At 40.8% G+C, this 25,126-nt stretch overlaps 1 protein-coding gene across 1 annotated transcript; it reads right to left on the bottom strand.

Moving 5' to 3' along the window:
* Window positions 1–2,802: 2,802 nt before the first annotated feature.
* On the bottom strand, window positions 2,803–24,421 carry LOC106810255. Its single transcript, XM_014813546.1, has 18 exons — window positions 24,330–24,421; window positions 23,851–23,979; window positions 18,715–18,824; window positions 14,745–14,871; window positions 14,204–14,286; window positions 13,976–14,069; window positions 12,325–12,537; window positions 11,472–11,622; window positions 10,852–10,991; window positions 10,488–10,624; window positions 9,450–9,576; window positions 9,060–9,178; window positions 8,427–8,652; window positions 7,270–7,377; window positions 6,349–6,471; window positions 5,824–5,941; window positions 5,535–5,706; window positions 2,803–5,350 (listed from the first exon to the last, which is right to left on the bottom strand). Exons 1-18 carry the CDS (start codon window positions 24,387–24,389, stop codon window positions 5,242–5,244), a joined length of 2,346 nt encoding a protein of 781 aa, XP_014669032.1. The 5' UTR covers window positions 24,390–24,421; the 3' UTR covers window positions 2,803–5,241.
* Window positions 24,422–25,126: the final 705 nt, after the last annotated feature.

The raw sequence follows: 25,126 nt of genomic DNA, 5'->3' as shown, positions 1-25,126 counted from the left end.
ATAAAACATAACATACACATACTACTATACTACATACTACATAATACATACTACATATCTACATACTAATAAATACAACAGGCCCGTAGCTCAGGGGGGGTCTCCGGGGGCTTCGAAAAGAACCCCCCCCGAGCCCTCCGCCAAGTGCGAGCAAAAAAAGTTTTTGTGGGAAAACAATTTGCAAAATTTCATCCCTCGCATTTAGTGTAATAATTGGCAAATCGTCATCGTGGCGGGAGGGGTGACAGTGAACCCCGCCTCCACTCTCTCAGCTCGGTCGGCTGTGGTCCTCGTGGTCCGCCTTCGCGCAGCGAGCAGAGGGGCGTGGTACAGGAGGGGGTCGGGAGTGCGGACGCACCTTGCTCGCGCCAGAAAACGCATCTGCGGGCGTCTATATATTACAAATTTTCTGGGAGAGGGCCCCTGACACCGCCTTCGCGTGCCAAAGTCGCAAATCTGGGTCTATGGTTAGACCACCCTGCGTACAATCCTGTACACCCCCTGCGAAAAATGCCTACATTGAAAAACGAACCGCCCCCCAATATAATAAGCTGGCTAACGGCCTGCATAACCGATAGCAATCATCATACCGCACCGCAGCGCAATTATATAATAAACAGCTGTGCGTGGCAATGCGGGTGGAATATATAACCGCAGCGAATTGCTTTTGGTGCGTGCGGTCTACGTTACCGTTTTCGTTAGCGTGCGGTTTTTGGTGGTTGCTAATGCTAGGTGAAGGCTCACAGCAAAGTTAAATGATTTATTATTATACTTATAATCTAACATTTAGTATAGGCTATATCCTTGTCATTGAAAACCCGATAGAGAGAAACACTAATACTTTACACCAATTCAAAATGTTATGGTATATGATAGTCGGTGGCATGTGTGTGCTGAGTAACTTAGACAACGAAAAGGCGTTTAAAATGTGGAGGCTGGGGGCCAGAGTACCCGCGGGACGGTTGAACTCCGTTGTATTTTGCACACACGGCCGCACAGGGCGCGCAACCGTATTCCACATACAGCTACCGGCGTGCGCACACCACATGACATTTAGCCACAAACACTGGGCGCGCGGCACACCACCACGCGGTAAAACACCACAACACCCGACAACACACCGACACACGATGCAGTGCCGCCAAACGCCCAGCGCGCGCTAACACGCACCACACACAAAGCGACACCCACAACCCCCACCACCCAACCAGGGCCACACCACACTAGCCATTTCGCTACAGCGTGCGGGCCAGTACTTGTTGTTTATGCAGCCGCAGCCGCAATGGTATATTGGTGCGTGCGTGTGTGCGCATGGCAGGATTTGGCGATCTTAAAGTTGGTGCGGTTTCTGATGAATGCCGAAATTTCTTCGGCACTAAACTTTTTAGAAATTGCTCCAAAAGTCAGTTTACAATCGAAAAATGCGCGTTCTAACAACGTAGCGGATGTATTCCGGCCGTAAAGAAGGGCTCCAGCTCGATTTGCGTGAGCACGCGGTGGCAGGTTTCGGAGGAGATACGGAAAACGACACTTCGGCTCTTTCTTACTGTTATATAGTAGATAACATTAATCAGGCCCGTCCCAAGCTTTTCAAAAAAGGAGTGGCATGACAGGTGCGCAAAGCGCACATCACGAGCGCGAAGTCCTCCAGCCGGGTCCTGGAAGCTGAGGTTTAAGATGCTCTCTGGTGCAATCTGTGCCTTATTTTGGAGCATTTTGCACAAAAATTATGACGCAATATTTCAGAATATATTTTGGTTTTGTCAAGAGTCATGAGTGATGAGTCAATCATGAGTGACTCATTATTGATTCATCACTCATAGCAATCTGATGGCTAATGAAGTATTTAATAATACGCGCGATACAAAAGCTTTATGCATAAACACGCGAAAGTATTGGCCTACGCCAACATTAATTTTGCGCAACAAATTGACTTTCCGGCTAAATAACTAATTCCTGGGTAAACTCTGGAAAAGGGAGGTCGACGCCATCGCACCCCCCCCCTTCGGACGGCCATGTTAATAATAATAATAATAATAGTATAGTGTAATGAAACGGGACCAGCGAGAGGTGAGGGACAGTCCCAAATCTTAGAGTAAGTGCATTGAGGATTTGAGCTGTTTATTAACATGTGAACGTAAAGCTAGAGCTAATGGCTGTCACCTTGTTGACGGAATGACATTTTCATTTATAACATTTTTCAACGAGTTCGCCATTTTTGTAACGTTTGGCAATGAATGTGTCTATACGATGGCGTTTATACGCGCGATAGCATTGCAGACAGTATATGAAAAGACAACGGGTTGATTAACTCGGTGAACCGCTCAATTAAGTCTATATAGAGTAAAACCAGCTTGAGCGACTTACATCTCTGAACTGGACTAAGCCGAGTTCGCCCAGTTCCGTCACACACGCGTATGCCGCCTCAGACTGCAAGTACAGCTGCGCGAACGTCATCTCCTCGCTCCGGAATAGCGAACCCATCGCTGCGGTGTCTAGCGACTGGTCGTTAACCGCTTAACTTACGTTCTCCACGTAGCGCTTGCATACAGTGATCAACGAGAGAGACGGCAGTTACGGTCCGTATGGTAGGTAGCACGACGCTGATATGATCGCCTCTAATAACCTCTGGATATTCCTACCGACGACGGGACAAGGTGAACTTTAACCGGCTGGCGCACCTACCTCGCTATTCCGCAAAGGTTCATCGGGGCCTAGTTCCGTCGCCTACGCAAATGTTACATCTTATCTCTTCATCACCGATTGCGAAGAGACGAAGTAAAACGAAGACAAACAAGAGCGTTCATGCCGACACGACGAGGAATGTTTTTATTCATTTCTGCTTTTTGGCCACTAACATCAACGCTGTCATAATTACCTTCGCTGGGAGGTAAACACAAACACGAATGCACAACAGTTTACTGCACACATCGACGATACAGTCGGTGCTCTTGCGCCGAGGGTGAACTAAGACAGCAGTCTCGCGGTTCCTTACTAAACATTGAATAATTCGCAAACGGTTTAGACAGAAACTATGTTGATAGCATCGCGCTAGTGGTAAATGAACTAAATAGGGGGCTGAACGAATATTTTCTGAACTAAAACGTAGTACTCCGAGGAGGCATCGAATTGAGTCTACCGTACGGCATTTAGAAACTTTCTAGTTGTGTCTCCAGTTACTGTTAACTACTAGTTATTCAGGAGCCCGTTCACAGAAACATCCCAAGTTATTAATGACATCATCATAAAGCTGCGTTTACACTATACATTTTTGTCAGCAAATCGTCCCGATTTCAAGTGCATTCCAACTTGCCCCCGACTTGACCAAAGTGCATTCCAAGAAATTCGATTGTATTGGAGTCGGAGTCGGAGTCAAGTCGCCGAGTTGGAGAAATAGAACCAACTCGGCCCGACTCCCGACTCCCGACTCCAATACAATCGAATTTCAGCCGATTGTGTTGGAATGCACTTGAAATCGGTACGATTTGCTGACAAAAATCGATAGTGTAAACGCAGCTTAAGGTGTTCAAAATAGTCACGAGCAAGTTTAAAATGCCACAAGTTTTGAAACGAAATGTTGCGCAAATGTTACATGTAACATTTTACATTCATAATAATCATAACTGCATGCGATGTTTCTGATAATGGGCCCTTGGTTAACACCTTCTGACAACCCACCCATTCAAGTCTGACAAAAGCAAAACCATATCAACCTGCAAGGTCTATAGGTTTAATTCTGCCACTATATGACAGTATACTATATAGCATCTGCTAGCGCAGGTAGTGGGGAACGTTATGAGCAGAATACGTTGTCAAGCTAATACGTTGGAAATAGGTTTAAATTTGTAGATAAGCGGCAAGAAGCCAGCCTCCGTGGATAGAGGGTACATGGAAAAAAAGAGATTCTAAGTATGTTACGAATATACGCTTTTCCTACAAAGCTGGGCATGCAAGCTACACGATAAATAACGCAGCACTGGCAGCGAGACGGGACCTAGCAGATGGCATACCGTATTACAGCATGACTAGATCATTAGTTGGGTTAATTATGCACAATAAATTAGCTTGGCTTCATGATCGTTTCAGTCGATTGCTTGGATTCACACTCTCAATGATGCGATAACGTCGCACCATAACATACTACACACATCAGCCAGTAGAGTCGTATACTAATACCCAATCAGGTGTCCCCAAGTTATGAACAATCGCTACAGTAATGAGTGCTGACAGTGGAACAGCATAACTAGGTGTGGCGGCAGCGATGTGTAAGAGTTGTGCTGTACTATTTATTCACTGTCTGGCGGTTACGTAGGTATTGTTTTATATAATTATTCATTACACATTCACAATATTACCAGCTTCATTAGATACAAACTAATGACAAACGTCCATGAGGCAAACATCTCCCACAAGGGGCTGATGCACATATATAACGTATATATAAAGCTGTCAATCACTATCAGCTTTTCTACTCATCCGGGGGAGACTTTTGCTCTTCTGGTGAGAAAGACATGACCAAACTCTCTCACAAAAGCACACAAGACAACATGCATATCGAAATAATATGCTGAATGGCAATTGATTGATATTCATACCAAAAACTGAACTTAGAAGCGAAATTTCCGAATAAAATAGCTTTATAACTTGGGGACTCTCTGATATACTATTACAGAAATACCATCAGTTAGTTAATATGCTAGTGGAAGCATGGACTAACAGATTTCACTCACAATAACTATTCTCTGTAAAAATAAAACCAGTTGATGGAGTATAATAATTATCTGGTAGCACTAAACGAGAAATCGCTACAGAAATGCTAGGTATTTTCATAAGCACTCTCAAATTTGCAAACAACAATATTTCTTGAGAAGACAATGCAATAAGCTAACCTGCTTTTTTAACTTCATCAAAGAAAAATCATATTACAGTGAGACGCTAGTACGTTGAAGTCTGCTCTGATAATGATTACATCGCAAAAAGGGTTAGGTAAGGTTTTGAGATTCACCTAAGAAAAAAATACTGCAATCTATCGAAGATATGATAACTTCAACAGAGATGTCTTCAAGACTCACTATGCACTTCAAACTGCAACAACAACTACATCACTTCATGGGCAGACGCCTCTGTGAAACGCGATTGCATGCAGTTATCATAGATAGACATCACACGAGATTCAGGCTATAGAAACTGTGAGTGAAACGTGTTAGCAGGGTGCTGTTGTCAGCGCGACGGCTTGCACGCTTAGTGCACTTCGTGGTCAGACGCCTCAGCCTGGTCCAAGATGATCTCAAACGAGAACGGGGTAAATGGGTAGCCGGATCCGACATAGAATTTTGACTGGAACTCCACCCTGCAACCACAGACACATCTTAGAATCCTACAGTGAAGGCTATTGTACATGTTGTACTACAATCTGTACCAATCATTACACATGCCAGCTGACGGCTTTCCTTTAGGCCAGTAACACACGGTAAGCTACAGTATTCACTAAAGTTAGCAGAGACACATTTTTAACAACAGGTGGCGCCACTCACCAGTGCAGACGGAGAGTGTGCAGGAACGCTGACAGGCCCTCCATCACGAGCAATATGCCGATAGTTAGCATCAGCCAGGGAGCGAAGACAGCAAACAGAACGATGCTGCCCACCATGCCGTTTATTGCGAAGCCATTGCGCAGAACCATCGACCACAGTACCTCAGACAGTTCTGGAATATCACGCAGAAAGAAGTGAGTATGAACGAAATGCAAAAAAGATTCATTACTTTCTCACGATAATTTCAGAATAATCGACATGACTGCGAATGCTGTGCTCGTGAACTTACGTCCGTGGGCCAGACTGAGGGCCCAGAGTCGAAGGTAGGATGCAGTGTGGGACACACATCCCAGGCAGAACTCAATAGTGTGGATGCACTGATGCACAAACAACTCTCCGAAGTCAAACTAAAGCATAAAAAAACAAAAAACAATTACCATCATAAATATGTAGTCCATCAGTTAATGATCAATAGACACTGGTGTTTTAGTTCATAAGCTACTAACATAGGACACACATGCAAAGATACCATTTATAGCTTATCATATTACAACCTGGTATCCTACTACAACAGCAGTCACTTCAGTCGTTACAGACCCTACTGGTAAAAGATCCTATGTTCCTGCACAGACGACATTATCATTGGAACTAATATCACCTAATCTCCGACTTCCTCTAGCACGAACTCAAAACTTTCAACTAACTCATCACATTCCAGAACGAATATAATCAATTATGCTGTACCCCATACAAACACAACTAGTTATGTATTGCGAAATTACGCGCGAACGTCAGCACAAGAACAAAATCTGACCTCCTCCTCTTCGTTACTGGCGCCGCCAGCAGAAGGCAGCGGCTGTGTATCGTGGTGTTCGACCCCATCAGCATGGTCCTCACCGTAGGGGTCTGAATGTCCGCCAGCGTCCAACCGTGCAACCTGCACACAGACCGAGAGAAAATTACACATCTAGATGCAACATAGATATCTTTATGCAAGCCTGGCTTAAAAATATTAGTTCAGTACACAGTAAGATATAGAGGAGTACTCTTAATCTACGACTTTTCGTTACGTAAATGCTTGAAATCACTGAAAATTATAGGTCCCACCTAACTGGCATAGATTAATGCCTTCACTGACCTGACCCTCAATACACAGACGCCAACCACTTTCAGTGGGGTCATTTACAATGAAAGAAGCCATAACACCATGATAAACAGACCAAACAAGATATGATAAATGGGTCCGAGATTTTATCAGGATATAGTTACATTACTCGCATGCATTTACAAACCAACGTTTCTATTATTAATTAATAATACACTAATTTTTGATTATTTTTCATTAAATAAATTACTAATGATACATTAATAAATTCATATATTCCTATAAGTTGCTCTTAAAAGGTGTGCTGGTGCTACAATTCAAATTCTAAATTTGTTAGGGGAAGCCACTCCACGATGACACCACAACGAGTACAGGGTAACGTACCCATCTTTCCTCAGGATAAACGTGCCTACAACTATAACTGACAGCAAAATAAGTGTTCCAACGCATCCCCGCCACATGAACTGAGACAACTACAGACAGCAACGCAAGCATGAAATAACCACTAGGTTACATAGCTGCGAGCGAGACACATGAATCAGGAACCCAAACGTAAAACGAAAAATCACGATAGAAAGATAAAATGCAACACAAAGTGACTGTCAACACTAAAGAAGCAACACCTCACACCTGAGGGTGCTTCAGCCTGTGTCTGTAGAGCATCAGTAGGGGCTTGAGTAGAAGCAGGCAGATGGCACTGATAACTGCAACCAACACCAGCACAACCTGAAGTCCTTGCTGCAATGAAAAAGACAGGTTAGCGTCACATCACGATGACTGTTTCCAGTCACCTTAACAGCACTGTTGTATAATTATATGTCGAAAAATTTTTATAACTAGAATGATTGTCCCAGAGAGGGACTAATAATACCCCCCCGGCTTCGAGCTGTTATGGTGCCTCTATGTGTATTGTAGAATTTGTACGAACTTGGCAATTTGGCAACTGAAATCGCCAGTGTAAACGCAAAAGTCGCGCGTCCGACCGATCGATAGCATCGAGTTAGGATATTAGAACATGTTCTAATTCACCGACTCGGAGCAGGCGAGTTGGACGTTTTTTAGCCAAGTGGCCAATCAGAGAACAGCAGTCAGTGGTGTGTCCACCCTAGGGGGAGAGCACGTTTTTGCTTTAGGTGCCACGCTGGCGGCATGTAAAATACGTATCCGCGTCGACCCGCGCGCATGCTACAGGTCAAATGTTGAACCGTTTGCCGCCTCGCGGTCGATAACGTAAGAGCTTTGAACATACATAGAGAGGTTGGTAGAAAGAAGGAAAACGCCAACTTGACTGCATAAAATCGTCCGTGTAAACCCAGCTTTAGAAATCATCCACTAGATGGCGTTGGCATGTCATATATAACCAAATGGGTTTATTTACGGAAAACGGCCATAAATCTTTCCGGAAATGTCGGACAAAAAAATTCATCGCATGTGGACAACTACATTGGGTACTGGTGATGTGTACTAAATATGGTTGAAACCGGTCCAGTACTTTTGGTTAAGTCACGTGGCGGACAGACGGACGGACAAATGCTACCTTAGAAAAACAGTTGTGTGGTCAAACATTGCCATCACAAAAACAATGTCATTGTAGAATTCCCTAGTTTTGAGTTGCAAACCAATTCAAGAATATTAAGATATCCCCCCCCCCCGACTGATCATTACATGGGGCATCACCAAGAAGTCTGCGATTACTATTCCTACCATATAGCTTGTAACACCGCGACTAGAAATTCTCCCTTTGCTACCCAACTTTTTCTCATCAGTCCCTCGCCTCATGCACTCACCTGTCCAGCAAACATGCTCTCGCACGAATCGTTCTCTTCACTGTCATACTTGAAAAGGAACATGTTGATGAGGCCAAGCAGGATGCTGGGAGCGCAGGCTGCATTGTCGCCTCCCCACGATATCCACTTGGCAATGATCAGAACGCACAAGTAGCCGAAAATGGCATTCAGGAACACCAGCTCAGGTATGAACTTGGCAAATATGTTCATCGGCTCCTTGAAAAACCTGTCACCATGGAAACGGAGTGGATTAAACTATGAAAATCCACATCTAGTTAAGGCTAGCTCCTCTCTTCTAATGAAAATTAACTAGTAAACAAAATGGATAAAATACACGAAATACACATTTCATTAAATTTCTAATAATCTGGACTTCATTCAAGTGTTCCAAAGCTAGGCTTTTTATCTGGTGAGATTATTGCAGGAAATATTTTACATGCGTTTGCCAGAAGGGCAACACAGACAACAAAGGCATTGCAAATATCTCCTATGCAAGTAAATTCTTTTGCAACTGGTGTCACAGCTATTATTACATGCAACTGTCAATCTCTTATGAATTTGAATATCAACTTTGTTATTATTAATGTATTATACCCAAGCAAATTCATGGAAAACCCTTGATAATGGTTATACCTATGATTAAATATGCTCAGAAAGACTCCAAACAACATCTGACAGACTCCAATAATAACTGACATCTTCATCTTGAATGAATTTGTGTAAGTTATCGTGTTAACTGAGATCATCCATATCTGAAAGACCACAAAAATAATAACTATTACAACAAATTATTAGGAACATTTATCAAATCATCTAAAACGTTTTTAACAGAAGAGAATAAATTTGCAATAAATTTCTTTTTACTCACCAGTTACGCTATTACAGTGGTTTCAACAAACTGCCCAGAGCCATGGTTTAGATGTTACTTCAATTTTATACATCAATTACATTCATGGCTTCAACACGTTTTAATTTACTTTACCTAGTGTTTATTAGGCACTCATAAAAAAATTATCAACATACAGGATCCAATCCGAATGGGTAAGGGTAGCCTCTGTAATTCGATGGGATTTCCTCATGATCTGGTCCAATGCATGGACCACTGTTAGGGCACATCTGCAGTTGTTTATGGCTATGGATTTCATGTTCACTGAAACAGCAATAGAGTGTCCTATGTATGACTGTCAGACATCACACATGCTCATACAAACAGTTATATATTACACAACTATTGGATGGTTGTGAGGGAAACACCACGTTTTACGGACTCGGGAAATCAACGGAATGCTGACACCAGACGTCGAAGATAACATTAATTTTTTGAGAAAAAAACAACAAACGAACAGAAACGAACAATAATTGTTTTGTTATAAGTAAAATCAGACATAAATATGACTATTACATGGGCTGACTGTGAGAAGTGTGACAAGCCAAGAGAGCAAGAACAAGTCAACATACTAGTCTTAAAGCCTAGGTGATCTCATAAAATGACGTATGTTAAACCTAGTAATGTGTAGCTATGCTATTTGTCAACTATATGAATTGGTAAATTTTCGTTGTTGAATACCCTAAACCTATTTTTATCACGGTTTTGTAAAGGAACTATGTGAAAATCGCGTCTCGTGCGACGTCAATACGCATAGTTGGATTCGCATAGGCTTTAATCCACTCAAGAGATACCAGGTGTAACCACATTAAATACCAACTCAATTGTTACCTTAATATATAAATAACACTAGTGCTTAATGGTATTTTTTCTAGATTGCAGTGATTCTAACATTTTACTGTACACCGTAGGGCTACTGATGGTAAACATTAACTTTTCCATGGGCAATACTTATTCACATTTCATGGCACGTGTTGTGCTCTGCACCAATTACGAATTACAGTGCAGTATATTTTACAAGTATATAACAAATATGGATATATACGTGTCTATGTGCGTATAAAAGATTACTGAATGAGATATACGACATGAAATTTGTGAAATTATAAGTGAAGCAAACACCCATCAAACCAATATAATAAAAATGCATAAAGAAATATTTCGCAGTAACTTACGTATAATTGGAATGCCAAGCTGAACCGAACAGGTTAACAGATTTGGAATAGAAGTCGTTGTATATCAAGCCAGTGTAGAGGGAGAATAGTGCCATTAGCAGGATGATGTAACGACCACCAAAAAATGTGTTCCAGATCTGCAATAGAGGTTTTCCATCTTTACCACTAAATGACACAGAATAGCTAATAATCAATTCAATCTTCAAACTTCAATTTTGAAGAATACTAGCTATTGGGAAGGCCATTACAACATTGTAGCTAATATCGAAGCCATGCATTGTACTCTGCTTGCTCATTATAGAATGTTCTTCGCATTGTTTTAACTGTGTCAATTCGCAGCTACAAAAAAAGTTTTCCAACTTACCTCATTTGTACTCTTTTGAGCCAATAAGGATTTTTCCTTGATGACCATCCAACCACCAAAAGCCAGCATCAACATGGCATGTCCAGTGTCTCCAAACATCACAGCGAACAGGAATGGGAAAGAGATGATCGTGAATGGAGCTGAAAACGTGGTGGATAAAGATTAGGATTGATTTAAAAAAAACTCATGGCTAAAGCCTTAGAGGCCATAATCACAACATCTAGGCAATGCTTACTGTTATACCACGACTGAGATTTCACCACGCTACCAACAGCAAGTGTCACAGTTTCTGGCCTTATTTCTGTGGTGCCTCGAGAACTTCGCCCATATCCACCCCCATAATTTGCCTTGGCTGCCCTATTTGGCATGCTACTTGTGTCCTTCCCACTGATTAACGTAACATTTTATATATAATTCTCCATATCTTACTTATCTTAGATAACAAGGATACAAGTTAATAAAAAAAAGTTTCCTCAGTGCACCCTTCTTTGAAAGGAATGTTTGCTTAGGTGCATCTCCAATTTGTCATCGTACCCTAAAATGTCAGACTAAAAAGACAATACACGCCTCGCCACAACAAATCAAATTCTAGCTGTGTTATACACATGGAAGGGGCGTACCTGGATTGACCTCCCTGTAGCTAGCAACACCGTACGAGTCAACCAGGGTTTGGAATGCTACCGTGAACTTGTTTGTGTGATTGTAGGTTGGCGGGCTTTCATTCGTCGTCATCTGGTTTAAAATGCATGGTGCATTTGATCCGCTCCGCTCCTAAAATTTAATAAAAAGTCAGTTATTTTGCAGATTCAGTCAATATGAAATCAGAGCAAGGACAATAAGAGACCATGGCCGAAAGTCACAAATATTCTGTTGAGGAAGATCATGTAGAATCAGTCTAACACAAGAAACAAAAAGTCAACATTCTGTTTACATGAACAGACTAATATATTAATCCACTCAATGTGAGAGTCTGAGAGAAAAACAGATAGGTGAATGTGGTAAACCAGCCTAAATTTAAGAAATTTACTGAGGAGATTTGCAGCAGTAATTGTGTAGAATGGGAGCAGCACAGCTAGCAGTAGCACAGCCCAGACTAGCTTGAGCCCTACTGACTTACTTGGAGTAACCTAAATAATTATTTCGGGTCTAAGTGCATCTTTTGCCATTTGGTACACGCACGCAAACTTGAATGTACACACGCACGCATACACGTACACACGCACGCACACACCAACAAATGTGTGTAGAAATCTATTCTTACAAAACTAATAGTATACATTTTATATACACTGCATTACGCTGATAAATTGACCAAGTTATTAAAAAACAAAATATTTGATGTAGCCCCACCATTCTGCGACTAAAACACCTCTACAAACAACAATTTCACACATTTATCACACTGCATGGGTTGGTAGAGTTAGGAGACCATCAATTTAGGGTAGCCGAATGCCCAACAAGGTAAAGGCTTACTGTTCCCCGACGCAGGGCCAACTGAATCTTCTCTAGCTCCTCGACGGGACACCAGCACTCGGCGATCAGACATTTCTGAGTCACATCCAGGTTGAATAGATTCAGCGTGTGGTAGATGGCCTTGATCTTCTGAACCTTGATGAACCACACCTTGATGTTCTTGGCGGCAGCGACCAGCACGCGATGACGATGGTCCTGTGTCTGGCCCAACACCTAAATCCCATAGAACCAATGTCATTAACCAAGTTTGCCGATGACGAAATGTCAACATAACCTATGAGCAAACCATGATGGTCCTGCTTCTGCCCCAGCACCAGATAGAGAACACTCTCCGAGAAAAATGCTTTCGCACATGCATATATGCATACTTTCTATCAGAGTTTCTTATACATGGGGGGCAAAGTGGCGCACCGCCGTTGTCAAATTTAACATCACCGTTGTGAAAATCGTTCCTGTATTTACCCGCTGTTGTCAAAATAGTGTCAGCCCAAAAATAAATAGATCACCATGTGCTTCTGGCACATTTAGATTGCCATGTGCGTTTATTGAGTCATGTGACGTGGGGTCTACACTTTTCCGTTATTTCCTTTGAATCCAGCATGCGTGTTTTCCCCCCAAACTGGCCATTGTCTCCTTTGTCTAATTTTCCCTCAGAAGAAAACCTGTCTATTACCAGTGCCTGAAATGGGGGCCCATAGGCTGGCCCAAAAAAATTTCTTTGGGGCCGAGTAAATCTTTTGAGTCACTGGTCCAAATGGATTGTTGGAGGCCCAAATTTTATATACGGCAGCGCATCTGAGCCCGTGCGCGCGATCTGAGCGAGCTCAGGCACCCTGATTCTCACCTGTCTCACTGCTAGCATGATGTAAACATTACTATGCCACACTAGCGTTATACGGTCAGCAGGCATAGCATAAGCGTATTTAATTAGCATGCCTGGCCGATCAGGGTGGGCTCAGTTCAACCATACATGTACATAAATGTGATGTTATACATTGTATCAAGCTATCAGACAACGCGTCTAGACATGTACGTTTGCAGTGTTACCAGTCTAGTGGGAGAGTCGAAGACTACCAGTCTACCCCGCTGTCAGCAAGCTCGGTCGGAATGAAAATGTGTGAGTTTGGTCTGATTGTATCCTACCGTGGACTCCGGTTTAGGATTATGATTAGTTAATAAACAAAGAACAACTCAAACATATCAGTAAAATTGTTTATGTGTTGAAATATTGGCAGTCGCCCAAAACTTTTTTGGGGGGGCCAGTGACTACTTGACTTGTGCAATTTTCGGTCGCCCGAGCTAGACATTGGTTGCCTGTGGCGAGTGGGTGACCATCCATTTCAGGCACTGTATTACCTAGTATTTTTTATCATAAACTATTGGTCCTGGCAAACATTTAATTTCTCTCTATAGTAACAGTGTAACACTTAACACGTTTAAACTATAGCCTTTTAAAATCCGGGTGGAAAAATTATTGGATTTCTCACGAAAAACTCATCTGTTAGCAAATTTATGACACATAATTCTGATTCCATGGATATTTGTAACATACAGCCATACAATTTACCCAAGTAGTTAGTACTTAGTATTATCATGTATTAGTTATATAGGGCATGAAAAACACAACGTGGACCAGAGAATGACAGCTTACAGTCTGTAAGTCCTCAATGCGAGTCATGACTCCAATGGCCATCTCTCTGCGTTCGGCTGGTGTTTCAGGGCATGGGTACAGCGTAGCTCGGAATCTAGAATAGAACAAATATAGATTATCTACAGTAATTCCCGGATACCCCAACAATCTTGCATATGGAAGAGAAGAACAAACACGAGAACACTGACAACCACAACAACGATCACTGGTACACTGATGGATACACACCCTTCACAGATCTTCTTCACTCTGGACTTCAGCTGTTCACCTTGGTAGAAGATGATGAACACACACTTGTTCACCTGGTCACCCTGCAAATATAGTGTACATGTAATAATCCAGCCCTTATTGTGGATGTTCCATTGATAGAATTCCCTTGTTCATGGTTTATTATTTGTATTCTAATTCTCCACACGTGACACGGGTTTCACATATTTAGGGTTTTACCTTTGGTCGACACACCACTGCCAGGCTTGAACACAGTGATGAGATTTTCCTAGTCTGTCATACTATAAGCTCCCCTGATAGGCAAATGATTGTAAATATGCACACAGGCACACGTGCACGCACGCACGCACGCACGCACGCACGCACGCACACACATGCACTGTAGACGTACAAGAGTAAAAAAGAAATATGTATACAATACAAGATTTAATACGTATAAATTCTTACAACATATCCCGAAGACATGCATACGAATATTCCATAATCTCACTGCAACTATGCACCCCCCCTCCCCCAAGAGGAATATTCCCGAAATGCTTACAGTGACTGGGTCTTCCAGGGGAGTTTCAATGTCAGCAAACTTGAGGTAGACGTTACCGCGGCAAGCTCGCCACAGCAGCCTCTCGAACGCCGGAATTCTCTCTCGCAGTATGACGCCAGCAACAAAGCTGCAATGATTGGAGGAACTTGAAAACAGCTCTGTCATGCATCCTCACGCTGTTCGAAGAAGTAGAGAAGCTTCCGTAGAGAAATGCATCGCTAAATTAATCCAATTAGTATGGAAATCAATGACATAGGAGTTTATTTTACACCCATAATTGTAATGAATTTCTAGCATCGAGCTGAGCAAATACCAGTTTAGAATCAGAACTTGTTATAAAAATAGACACAGTAGAGAAAATATTGGGTTGAAAATACTTTACCTGTAATGCCACGCTACTAGAAACCAGGCATATTTTAAAATGATACAACACACATGAGTAATAACAACCGGAATGCAACGTGTCAAACTATTTTCCAATGTATAAAGTCACGGCAATTTAAATCAAATCGATGCTGCAAAACAACAAGAGCGAGGTCTGGAGCACCCACATTATCAGCATCTACGCACGTACTACCACCAAAACCACGTGGCTGATACGTTACCTCAACTGCAGGTCAGCCGGGGTGGCGTGAGCGGTCGATGGGGAGCCTGCAACCAGGTGCAAGGTACTGCTGGCCAAACTCACATCCTCATCCGACTGGGCAACGCCCATCTGAACCATTATGAAATCACACAATACAAAGCTGGACCAGTCCCTCCTGGTTCAGAGCTTCGCACCTAAATGTTCGCTAAGCCCCTTCCTTGGTTATCTCTTCCGAGATGAGGAAAGGCATAGCAGCATCAGATTCATTTCATTTTTTTCCGCTGCTGATCCGGAAGGAAAGACCATGCTTTGTCCAGGTGTGTACCTACCTACCTCTCTTGTGTTCGTACTGTTAGTGACAGGCACACGACTTCACACACTCTAGAACTACCACTGGACACTTAATATCATCTCATAGTTTCCCCATTAAAACAAGGCAAATTACAATGAGTGAGATTAGACACAGCAGATGAGTGCGAGATGAAGTAACAAAAACAAGCAAAAACAGAAGTAGAAGCATAACAGACGTTACGCCAAGGCAATGCCATACACAGACTTCATGAGGCAATCAAGCTGGTCAATGTATCTGTGTTGATAACCAAACCATTCATGATCACAAGAAGAGGTTCAATGCAATGACAGAAGCAGATATAGCAGTTCCCACAGTATTGAATTGTCATAGGCGTGAAAAGAGCAGTGAGCTACCACCAACATTAGGAAGAGATTGCCACAGTGTTAACTGTTATCAGTTTTCAGCAAGAGTTAATACAACACGACCACAAAAATTAGTTTTTTAGTGAAGCCAGAACAGATACAGTGGAGGTCTTCATTCGTAAAAGACAAATTTTAACTAAGACTGCTGAGACTACATTCAACACATGTCTGTCCCATATAAGTTTACAGTGCATTTATTGTCTAGTATATTTCAATGTTTTTATCTGTTCCGATGGACTTTCAATTAGATGAAATTAGATCTGTCATATTATGCTGGAAAATTATAACCAGCCCCTGACCTACTACTACTAGTGTAAATTTCTTTTGGAAATGTCCTCACAAGCCTAGTTATCAAACATGAACAATGTAAGCTTTATCCACATAGTGATATAGCTCTAGCTCTAGTAAACCAACACATGCATCGCATACAAACTTTTCGTTTCATCACGTAACAATCAAGGCCAAGACCAAAACAATCTACTCATTTTTTGGTGACGGAAACGTCGTGCGGCATAGCTGACGCTGGCTACTGCTCGCGTGGACAACAAACAACTGTCGCCCCACAGCAGTAACAAGACAAATGACCACAGAGCACTGAAAGCCGAACTGCATAGCAAGCACCATCACACAGAGAGAGGCAGCAGTCATTCAAGTAGGAATGCAACAGACGCAGGACGCTTACACGTAAGCGGTCAAACCCGAGCAACGTTTCGCTTGCACCACACACGTGACCTCACGGAATAGCGAGCGAATCCAATGTGTTGTGTCACCCACGATAGTTACTGGCTGTAGTAACATTAGTGCCGTGTCCAATATCTCGGACCAAGTCACGACTCACCAAGACCCTGTCTGAACCGATCTACATGAGTGGTGTGCTATCTGTAAGCTAGCCACGTCAACTGTTCCGTAACTGCACAGGGAAGGTCGGGAGAAATCGGTCGTCACGATGGTTAGCGTCCGCGATTCCACCCACCCGCATTTTGTTCGACTCATGAGGTCTGGTACAGCGTGTGTGATAATAAAGCAGAAAAATGTAGTTCTTTTGGCAAGAGATTTGTTAATCTAGATTTTACTAGAAAGTGAATATCAGCATCATGGGTAAGTAAATTTAACAACCCCAGGAAGTTAATATGGAATCTCACATGTTTGGTTGACTTACAAGCAAACAGAGTGAACTGCTAAATTGTTTTTAAGGATACTCTCAACCTTTTGCCCGGGTATTGCTCTAATGAAGATTAAACGTTTATTGACGAATGAATCGAATCAATCATTTGTTTTATTTATAGAGGAGATATATCTCTATGCTAAAGGCAAAAAATTTCATGAAATTTCCAGCACCTAATTATGTTACCACACAAATTTTGAATTTTTATGTAAAAATGGTATTTTGGATATTTCTCAATTACCAGAAAGAGTGAGGATACAAAATTTTCGCCACATGTTAAGCACAATATGTACCAAAATAGCGCATCAGGATTTTTCTTTAAGTTTCATATTTACTGAGAAAAATGAAAAAACTGCCTAAAATTCAAGTCGCACGTTTGAATTTAAAATTTTTGCGAATAAAGAGACATAACTCATAAAATACGGCACTTAATAACAATCCCTGACGCACTTTTTTACAGCAATATGTTACCATTAAAACGAGTGTAAAATTAAATTATTCCGAGTTGTAATCACAGAGAAATATCCATTTATACGTCGACTACTAAGTCAGAAATTGGAACGGAGAATCAGCGTTTTTCTATTTTTCACAATGATCGACCGCCTGTGTGAAAAATGGGTGAACGTATGTGAAATATCTACTGTTAGTACTTACTGCGACATATCCATGACTAACTGACACCACTAAATTGGTAAAATGTTCCATGCACCTTGAGAAATTCTGAGAAATTACGAGGTGACCAACGCAATTTGATGCAAAATGGCGCGAACCCGACCATTGCCTGATGTCACTGTCAACAAATGCACTCCTTATGCAAGGTGTGTTGCGAGGTGTGAGAACTATTTTGGGCTCTTGTGGGCTACTTGTTGGATCAGGGTAGTAGTACAGCTGTAGCAGGGTTGATGTTGATGGATACTGGCTCAGTGAATATAGTGATAATGCTGGTTGTATCATGTGTCTGATGTCATCATGACGTCAGCCGCGGCTCACTACACATGTACGCGAGCAAGCAAAACGCTCTGACAGTTCACATGTACCGTTATATGGAGAAATGAGCACGTACACAGGTGGCACATAGTGTTAGCCATCGAATAAAGTTGAAAATTAAAAATCGGTAAAATTTTTCCTAAAACCTTGAGAGTATCCTTAAGCTAGTAATTCAGTCAAGGTAAACCAGACCGTTGGTAATGCATAAAATTAATGTTGCATGGCAGTTCATGTGGCATGGCATTGACTTGGCAGCAAATGTAAACGGGATTGAATGATCGACTGTCACTACACTGAACCCCACACCATGAGCTTAAATATAAATAACCAGCTGATACAAGCGTACCATCAGTCCCATGTATTACGCCATGAAAACTATCGTGTATGCAAGGTTAGAGAAAGCCAAATTATTGGTATTATTGGAATCACTCGGGGAGTCGCAATCTATTAACCCTGCGCTTTCACTGTGCAGCTAAGGAACAATCGGGTTCTAAACAATCAGCGAGTGACGCGCATACCCCAGTTTCAAGGGCTGACCACCGGCACGTGTAGCCTCCTCCCCTAGCAAGTTCTGTGCTTCCTCGGACTTCGGCTGGTCATGCATCTGGGCAGATTGAAGGAAGGCGGCCTGGTAAACAAAGCATGGTCACCATGACGACGGAGGGACGGACGGAAGGGGGAAAGCCGAGCGGGGTCGACAGAAAGAAACTCAACATAATTCCTATTTACAAGCACTACGAACGACAACTACCTGCAAAATGCTGTATGAGCGTGAAGCAACAATTTTCTGGGGCAACACAGCAAACTAACCTAGCATCCACGAGGGAGTGTGAGGGCTAGTCAGTAGCGCAATATAGCCAACTTGGCCACATTTCCAAGTACTGTTAGCAAATGGAAAAAATGCATTGCTAATTGCACAACCCACTCACTCACGACTCATGTTCAGTTGAAACATCTAAATGAAAATTCTTACGACATGCAGCAAAACATGCATTTCACATTCACAATCTTAATATAAATTAGGTGGCTAGAAGATGACTTATAAAACAATAAAAAATTACAATATAACTGAAGATACTAATCGGATATAGGCATGTGAGAAACGCATCGTACCTATAATAGTTATTGTGCAAGTGATCATGTAGAAATACTATCACTGTAATAGTAATGTAAAATATAGATGGGAAAACCACCACTAATTTGGCAAACAATCGTTTTACCTGCTGTTTATAAACTATTTTTTGTGAACACTGTACTTGTAAGAACATTTCTGCAGAAAAAGACGTGAATTGTATCAGATATTGTAATTAATGTATGTATACTAATGTTTTTAAAATATTTAAATGGGTTTTTAAAAACTATGATTACATAACAATAAGTTGACTAGAGGAGAAAGATATCTCGATCATTGGTAGACAGCACTATTAAAAGCCTAAGAAGCAATGAACTTATAGGCTTATTTAAAGATGGCACACAGCAAATGCACAAGTTGCACTCTCTCTGCATGATGATATAGAGAGATATCAGTTTAGACGCATATACTCCCAGACAGAATAACAACTGTCGCATTTATACTTAAAATATTAATGGGATTGTTAGGAGTTACGATTAAAGATACCAGTTTTCTGCCCACGACAATGAAACGTTGACATTGAATTTGTGGACTTACTATACTAATAACTGCTCCCGTGCATTCTCGCAATGTTGTGTGTGTGTGTGTGTGTGTGCCAACAGCTTTATTTTGAATTGATCAGCAGAATAGTTTTGATATGGATCATTTTTACCTTAAATGTGCCTTTACATTTAAAACAACAGGCATGATACGCTAGGTGACTCACATGCAGTCTCATCTTAGAATTTGAAACCAGTAGCACCAAAAGAGAGGTAATCACATTAAAAATGAAGTGAAACCTAATAAAAATTTGCAATTACCAACAAAATAAATTCGTGATTAAATAGTTTAACACAGTTTGTTTTAAATATTTTCTAATAATATATTATTTAGCTTGGTAACCAATTCCGTTAACCAGGCCATGCCAATATGAAGCTGTTGTCTAAAAATCTAGTAGGGACAAATTGCACACAATTGCTGCAACAGGACCTGCAATTGCATTTGCTGCAAATCTGACACATTACACTGTGAATTACGGTAGAAAATCATTGCTTCCACTCGTAGATACTCGTAGCACATAGTTGCAGTGGAATTCAGTAACACAAATTGCAAGCAAATAACGTGTTGTTAATTTCAAGCGTAGTGCAAATGCATGGGAGAATGCTTGCATTGGTGTATTCTCAAATCGTGCAAATCACGCAAATCTGCTTGCAATGTCCATGCACTAGAGACGACCAGCACACGAACAGCTAAGTACTGCATTCCAGTGAGGCACGTGGTACAACTGGTTGCACACAACAACCTGTATGCTAAATTAATGAGCTACTGCTAATATAAGCTATCACTATTAGTTTTTGAATAGACTGTTTTCAAACACAAACACCTTTTGCTCACAGTGTATTTAAAAGCTAATAGGTTCTAAACTATAGTGAAACCGGCCATGTGTACTGACTGCACATGGGTGGTAAAGTTCTTGTACGTGTTTGAAACCTAAGTCTGCTTTGTTGCCACGCCCACAAACGTCGGCAAAGCTACGTTCTAAACAATTCAAGATACCAACGTGAATCAACTCTAGACGGAATGAAGGCCAACCACGCAGTTAGTAAATGAATAAACACCAAAAGAACTAAAATTAACAAACCTCCACACACATGAACGCACGCACGCACACACCCACACATATGATAGACACACAGCTATGCACAGAATGTCTAACAAATTCAACAACTTAGTCAGGTCATTCTTTAGATGAACAACAAATGCACGGTAACAATGAAAATGTTTCACCAAATACACGTCAATTATAATTATTTGTAATTCAAAGCTTATTAAACTTAGGAAATATGTCAGGTAGGGCACTAATAAAAATATATTGTTACTTATTACGAAAAAATCATTGATTTTAATTCTTATAATTAAATGTGTGGACCATGATTATAATCTGTACATGCACTATGCAAAACACTTACCAAACCTTAGGGAACATAAAGCCATGCACAAACACACTGAGCACTAGACAGATTTCAAAAACATTTAACGGCAGAAAGACCACGTGCCAGGTGTTTTACACTACAGCATACACAAGGCACTGCAGTAACATGTAAGTGCCGACACACACAATGACTAGAGTAGAGACAAAGAAACACTTGCATGCAATGAGTGAACGTGAAGCGGAAGTTGGAGGTTAGTAAGGTTGGTGCATGCTCGATGGGAATCGCATGGGCAATCGCGGAATAGACCATGAATGTTAACCAAGCCGCCAGCAAGTTATTTAGCAAGCGCTTACAAACCTCTGAAATGTAGATGGTTAGAATTAGTTCAGTTGCCATATTCAGAACAGTGATTACTAGAATTGATGTCACCTGCACCCATGTTTTCTATATACGAAACTGTTCTATGTTAAGCAATTAAAATTATTAGGCCAAAACAAAATATAGGTGTGGTTACGATTTCCTGACCCACCCTATTTATTCCCAGCGATCCTAAACATTTTATTGTAAATTTTCTTTAAAGTAAAAAAAAAATGAATTGTACAGTTCCTGCTTCAAAAGGCACAACGCACATCCTTCGGACATGGTTCGTAAATAAAATATTTCAAGAAAATAAAATGTTTTCCCTAACTACCTACCCTATTTTTTTCGGCATGTAACGGTAACCACACATATATTTTGTTTTGGCCTTGGCTTACTTCCCAAAGCATTTGCTTATCGCAACTACTACCTACAAAAGCCTTTGAAATGAATGCCAGCAAGTATTAGTAATAAACATTTAAGCAGCACTGTAAACCACTGTTTGGCACAAAATGTACTTGCCAATCTACTCCACTTTTTTGTGAACATTTATTACGTAAATACGAGCAAATGAGTGGAAAGCTCCCTGTATACATGATGGTCTCGAACTAGAATTACTGGAGCTTTTTAAAGATTTAGATACAAACCAATTACAGTATCCCATGAAACAACATCTATCAATCAGCAAAGTAAGAGGTTGACGTTTAAAAAAACATTTTCGCACTATTGGCGAACAGATAGAAGAAATAGCAAAGCCTTAACACACATGCGTGCACCCGCTGGCACCTTTACACAAAAGCCGAGCTGACTTTTCGCTTTTCAATTGTAGGCCTACCGTCTCTTGACCCCACCACCTGCTCTCAACATATTCCAGCCATGCTTGATGTATGCAACTGCCATAAACGTTTACAGTTAAAATGTTGCATGCAAAGACAGTCCCCTGACTGCCAAAGATACAGACCTGATTCAACTCCTTTCAAATAAAAAAAATTATAAGGAAGGTTTTGAAAGTACTTCAGCACACTCAACATGAGCAGAACAATGATATTTGTTAATTGAAACATGTGCAAGATAAGTTATGGGGAAGGGTAGTTCTCATTGTACTAGCTAGATGTCTCTTTCTTTTAGATGAGCTGCTTTTTAACCAGCCCACAGATAAGTCTAGCTTGCCTCAATTTCAAACAAATTTCCTGCTCTAAAGCCAGAATAAGCCATTTGTTGATATTACAAGTTTACAACACACTTATTTATTCAGTGTGAAAAAGTATGGGCATCTGAATCTAATCAGAATTTACCAGCTAATAATTGCCAAGCATTTGCACTTACACAACATTACAATAAAATTGCTTCCACTTCATTGATTAGAGATTTCATTGATAACCAAGAATGGCCAAGAATGGCCAAGAATGGCCAAGAAGTAGAAAGGCCAAAAATGTACCACCGGTACACCCCTAAATCCTGCACAATTGTTCTACTTGTTTATGTAAAGTGTGGTGCCAAGAAACACCCCTAAATCCTGCACAACTGTTCTACTTGTTTATAATGTAAAGTGTGGTGCCAAGAAACACCAGACAAACAGATTCATTAGCACATGCTGCACGTTTTTGCATCATATAGCAACGTTCACCATTACTCACGTATTGCCAACGCTGATCAATGTAAGAACTTTGTTTGAATGGGTGCGAATGCCATCACAGTAAACTACTCATGTCTCACTCTCCTGTCTGTCTTCAATGTGATATAATACTACATGGATCTGCTTTATACACGTGACATTGTACTACTCACTCTGTCCACATACAGAGGTATATGCAGTAATCATAATTTGCCTATCTATAATTGGTCATGGGAAGGCGACTTTGCATTTTTTATGAACCCGAGTAAATTGGATAGGATTACGCCATGATAACTGTACGCCTGGACAACATAGGGTAATTTAGACAATCACTAATTACGGCTTATTACAGCTTTAAAGATATAAAATACACTAAAATGAGAACTTTAAGTACAGCACTTTTTTTAGTTAATTGATAAATTCAAGGCAATTTGAAGTTGTAAAGTTAATAACGTTCATAACATTAACATTTCAAGGAGGTGCTATGTGATAAATATTCCGCTTTTGAATCAGTATTTGAAATTTGAGAGGGAAACAATACTGAAGCCTGTTGTGAGCAGATACGTTACACTAGCGGCATTTCCCAGTAGCCCAACTACAATGCACGCCTAGACTATGCACGAGCAGTATACCCTACCTCGTCAAAGAAGACCTGCGTCTTACGGAGAATGTGCTTCAATTCCGTCAACTCAAGGAAGTTCCTCTTAAGTGCTTCTGCATTTGTGTTCACCTCTTTCATCTCGTTTTCCAGTTTTTCAAATGTTGCCTATTTTACAGGGAATAGTCCATTAATTTCAAACCTATTATAAGTAATGAATAAATTAAAAGATATCAGCTTATCATCCCAACACTAGGACATTACAGATGTCAGTAGCAATGCATTGAGGTAGGCTTCATATATTACTGAACTGACAAGTCTCACCACATTTATCTTAAAAATTTCATGCAATTACAACCATTAAGATATATCATACGAGTGTACTAAGGAAAAAATGGGGGGGGGGGACAAAATCAAAATCGAGGACACTGTCTTAAATTGCTCATATTTAATTATAACAAAATTTAAAAAACACTTATATTAAATTTATGACAATGGCATTTTGCTTTAGACTCTACCTCAAGGTCAATCATCTCTCTGGGAGCAGGTGCATCTGGATTATCTCCAGTATCCAGCATCGGAATACCGTCTTTCTTAATCTCTTTCTCAATGAAACCTGGGGCCCGTTGTCAGAAACAAAATTAGTCTTAACATTAGTCTTAACATTAACTTCCCCTCGTAACCGTTGACAGAAACATCGCAACGTTACGAGAATGAAAAATCCTCGAAAATATCCTCTTAACATTACGAGAGCCCAGACCCTCTCGTAACTTTAATATTAAGTTAAAAATAACACATTTACACTACGAATTGCAATTATAGTGATATTATATTTGATAATAATGAATAAAATGTGTTTTTTTCTTGAAAAACACGTCAAAATCATTAATTATCTACCTTTCATAAAACAAAACAATACATTTACAAATGGTGTATGGCATTTGTTCTCTTGTTTTAAATGTTTACCACGCTTGCCACGAATCTCACGTCTCGTGTTACAGTGTGAGAATTTGTCTTGTTGTGCAGAATAAATTCATGACCGCGTCGTTTTTTTATCAAATATTATTTATATGTGGTTAGCCATCATAATATGCATATATTACTGTGATGTACAATAAATGTGTATGAATTTGAATTTTGTGATCGATTCTCATCCAATCAGCAGCCTTGTGACATTAAATTATGAAGTTCCTGTTATCGTGAGTTTGCTCGTAGCTACGATGTGTTTCTGTCAACGCTACTCTCGTAGCATTAACATTAGTCGTAAGTGTTATCGTAGCATTAACATTAGCATTAACTTTACGATGTTTCTGAC

Source organism: Priapulus caudatus, unplaced genomic scaffold (assembly GCF_000485595.1).
Source record: "Priapulus caudatus unplaced genomic scaffold, Priapulus_caudatus-5.0.1 Scaffold424, whole genome shotgun sequence".
Lineage (NCBI taxonomy): Eukaryota > Metazoa > Priapulida > Priapulimorpha > Priapulimorphida > Priapulidae > Priapulus > Priapulus caudatus.
This window is presented reverse-complemented; position numbering and strand designations above follow the sequence as displayed.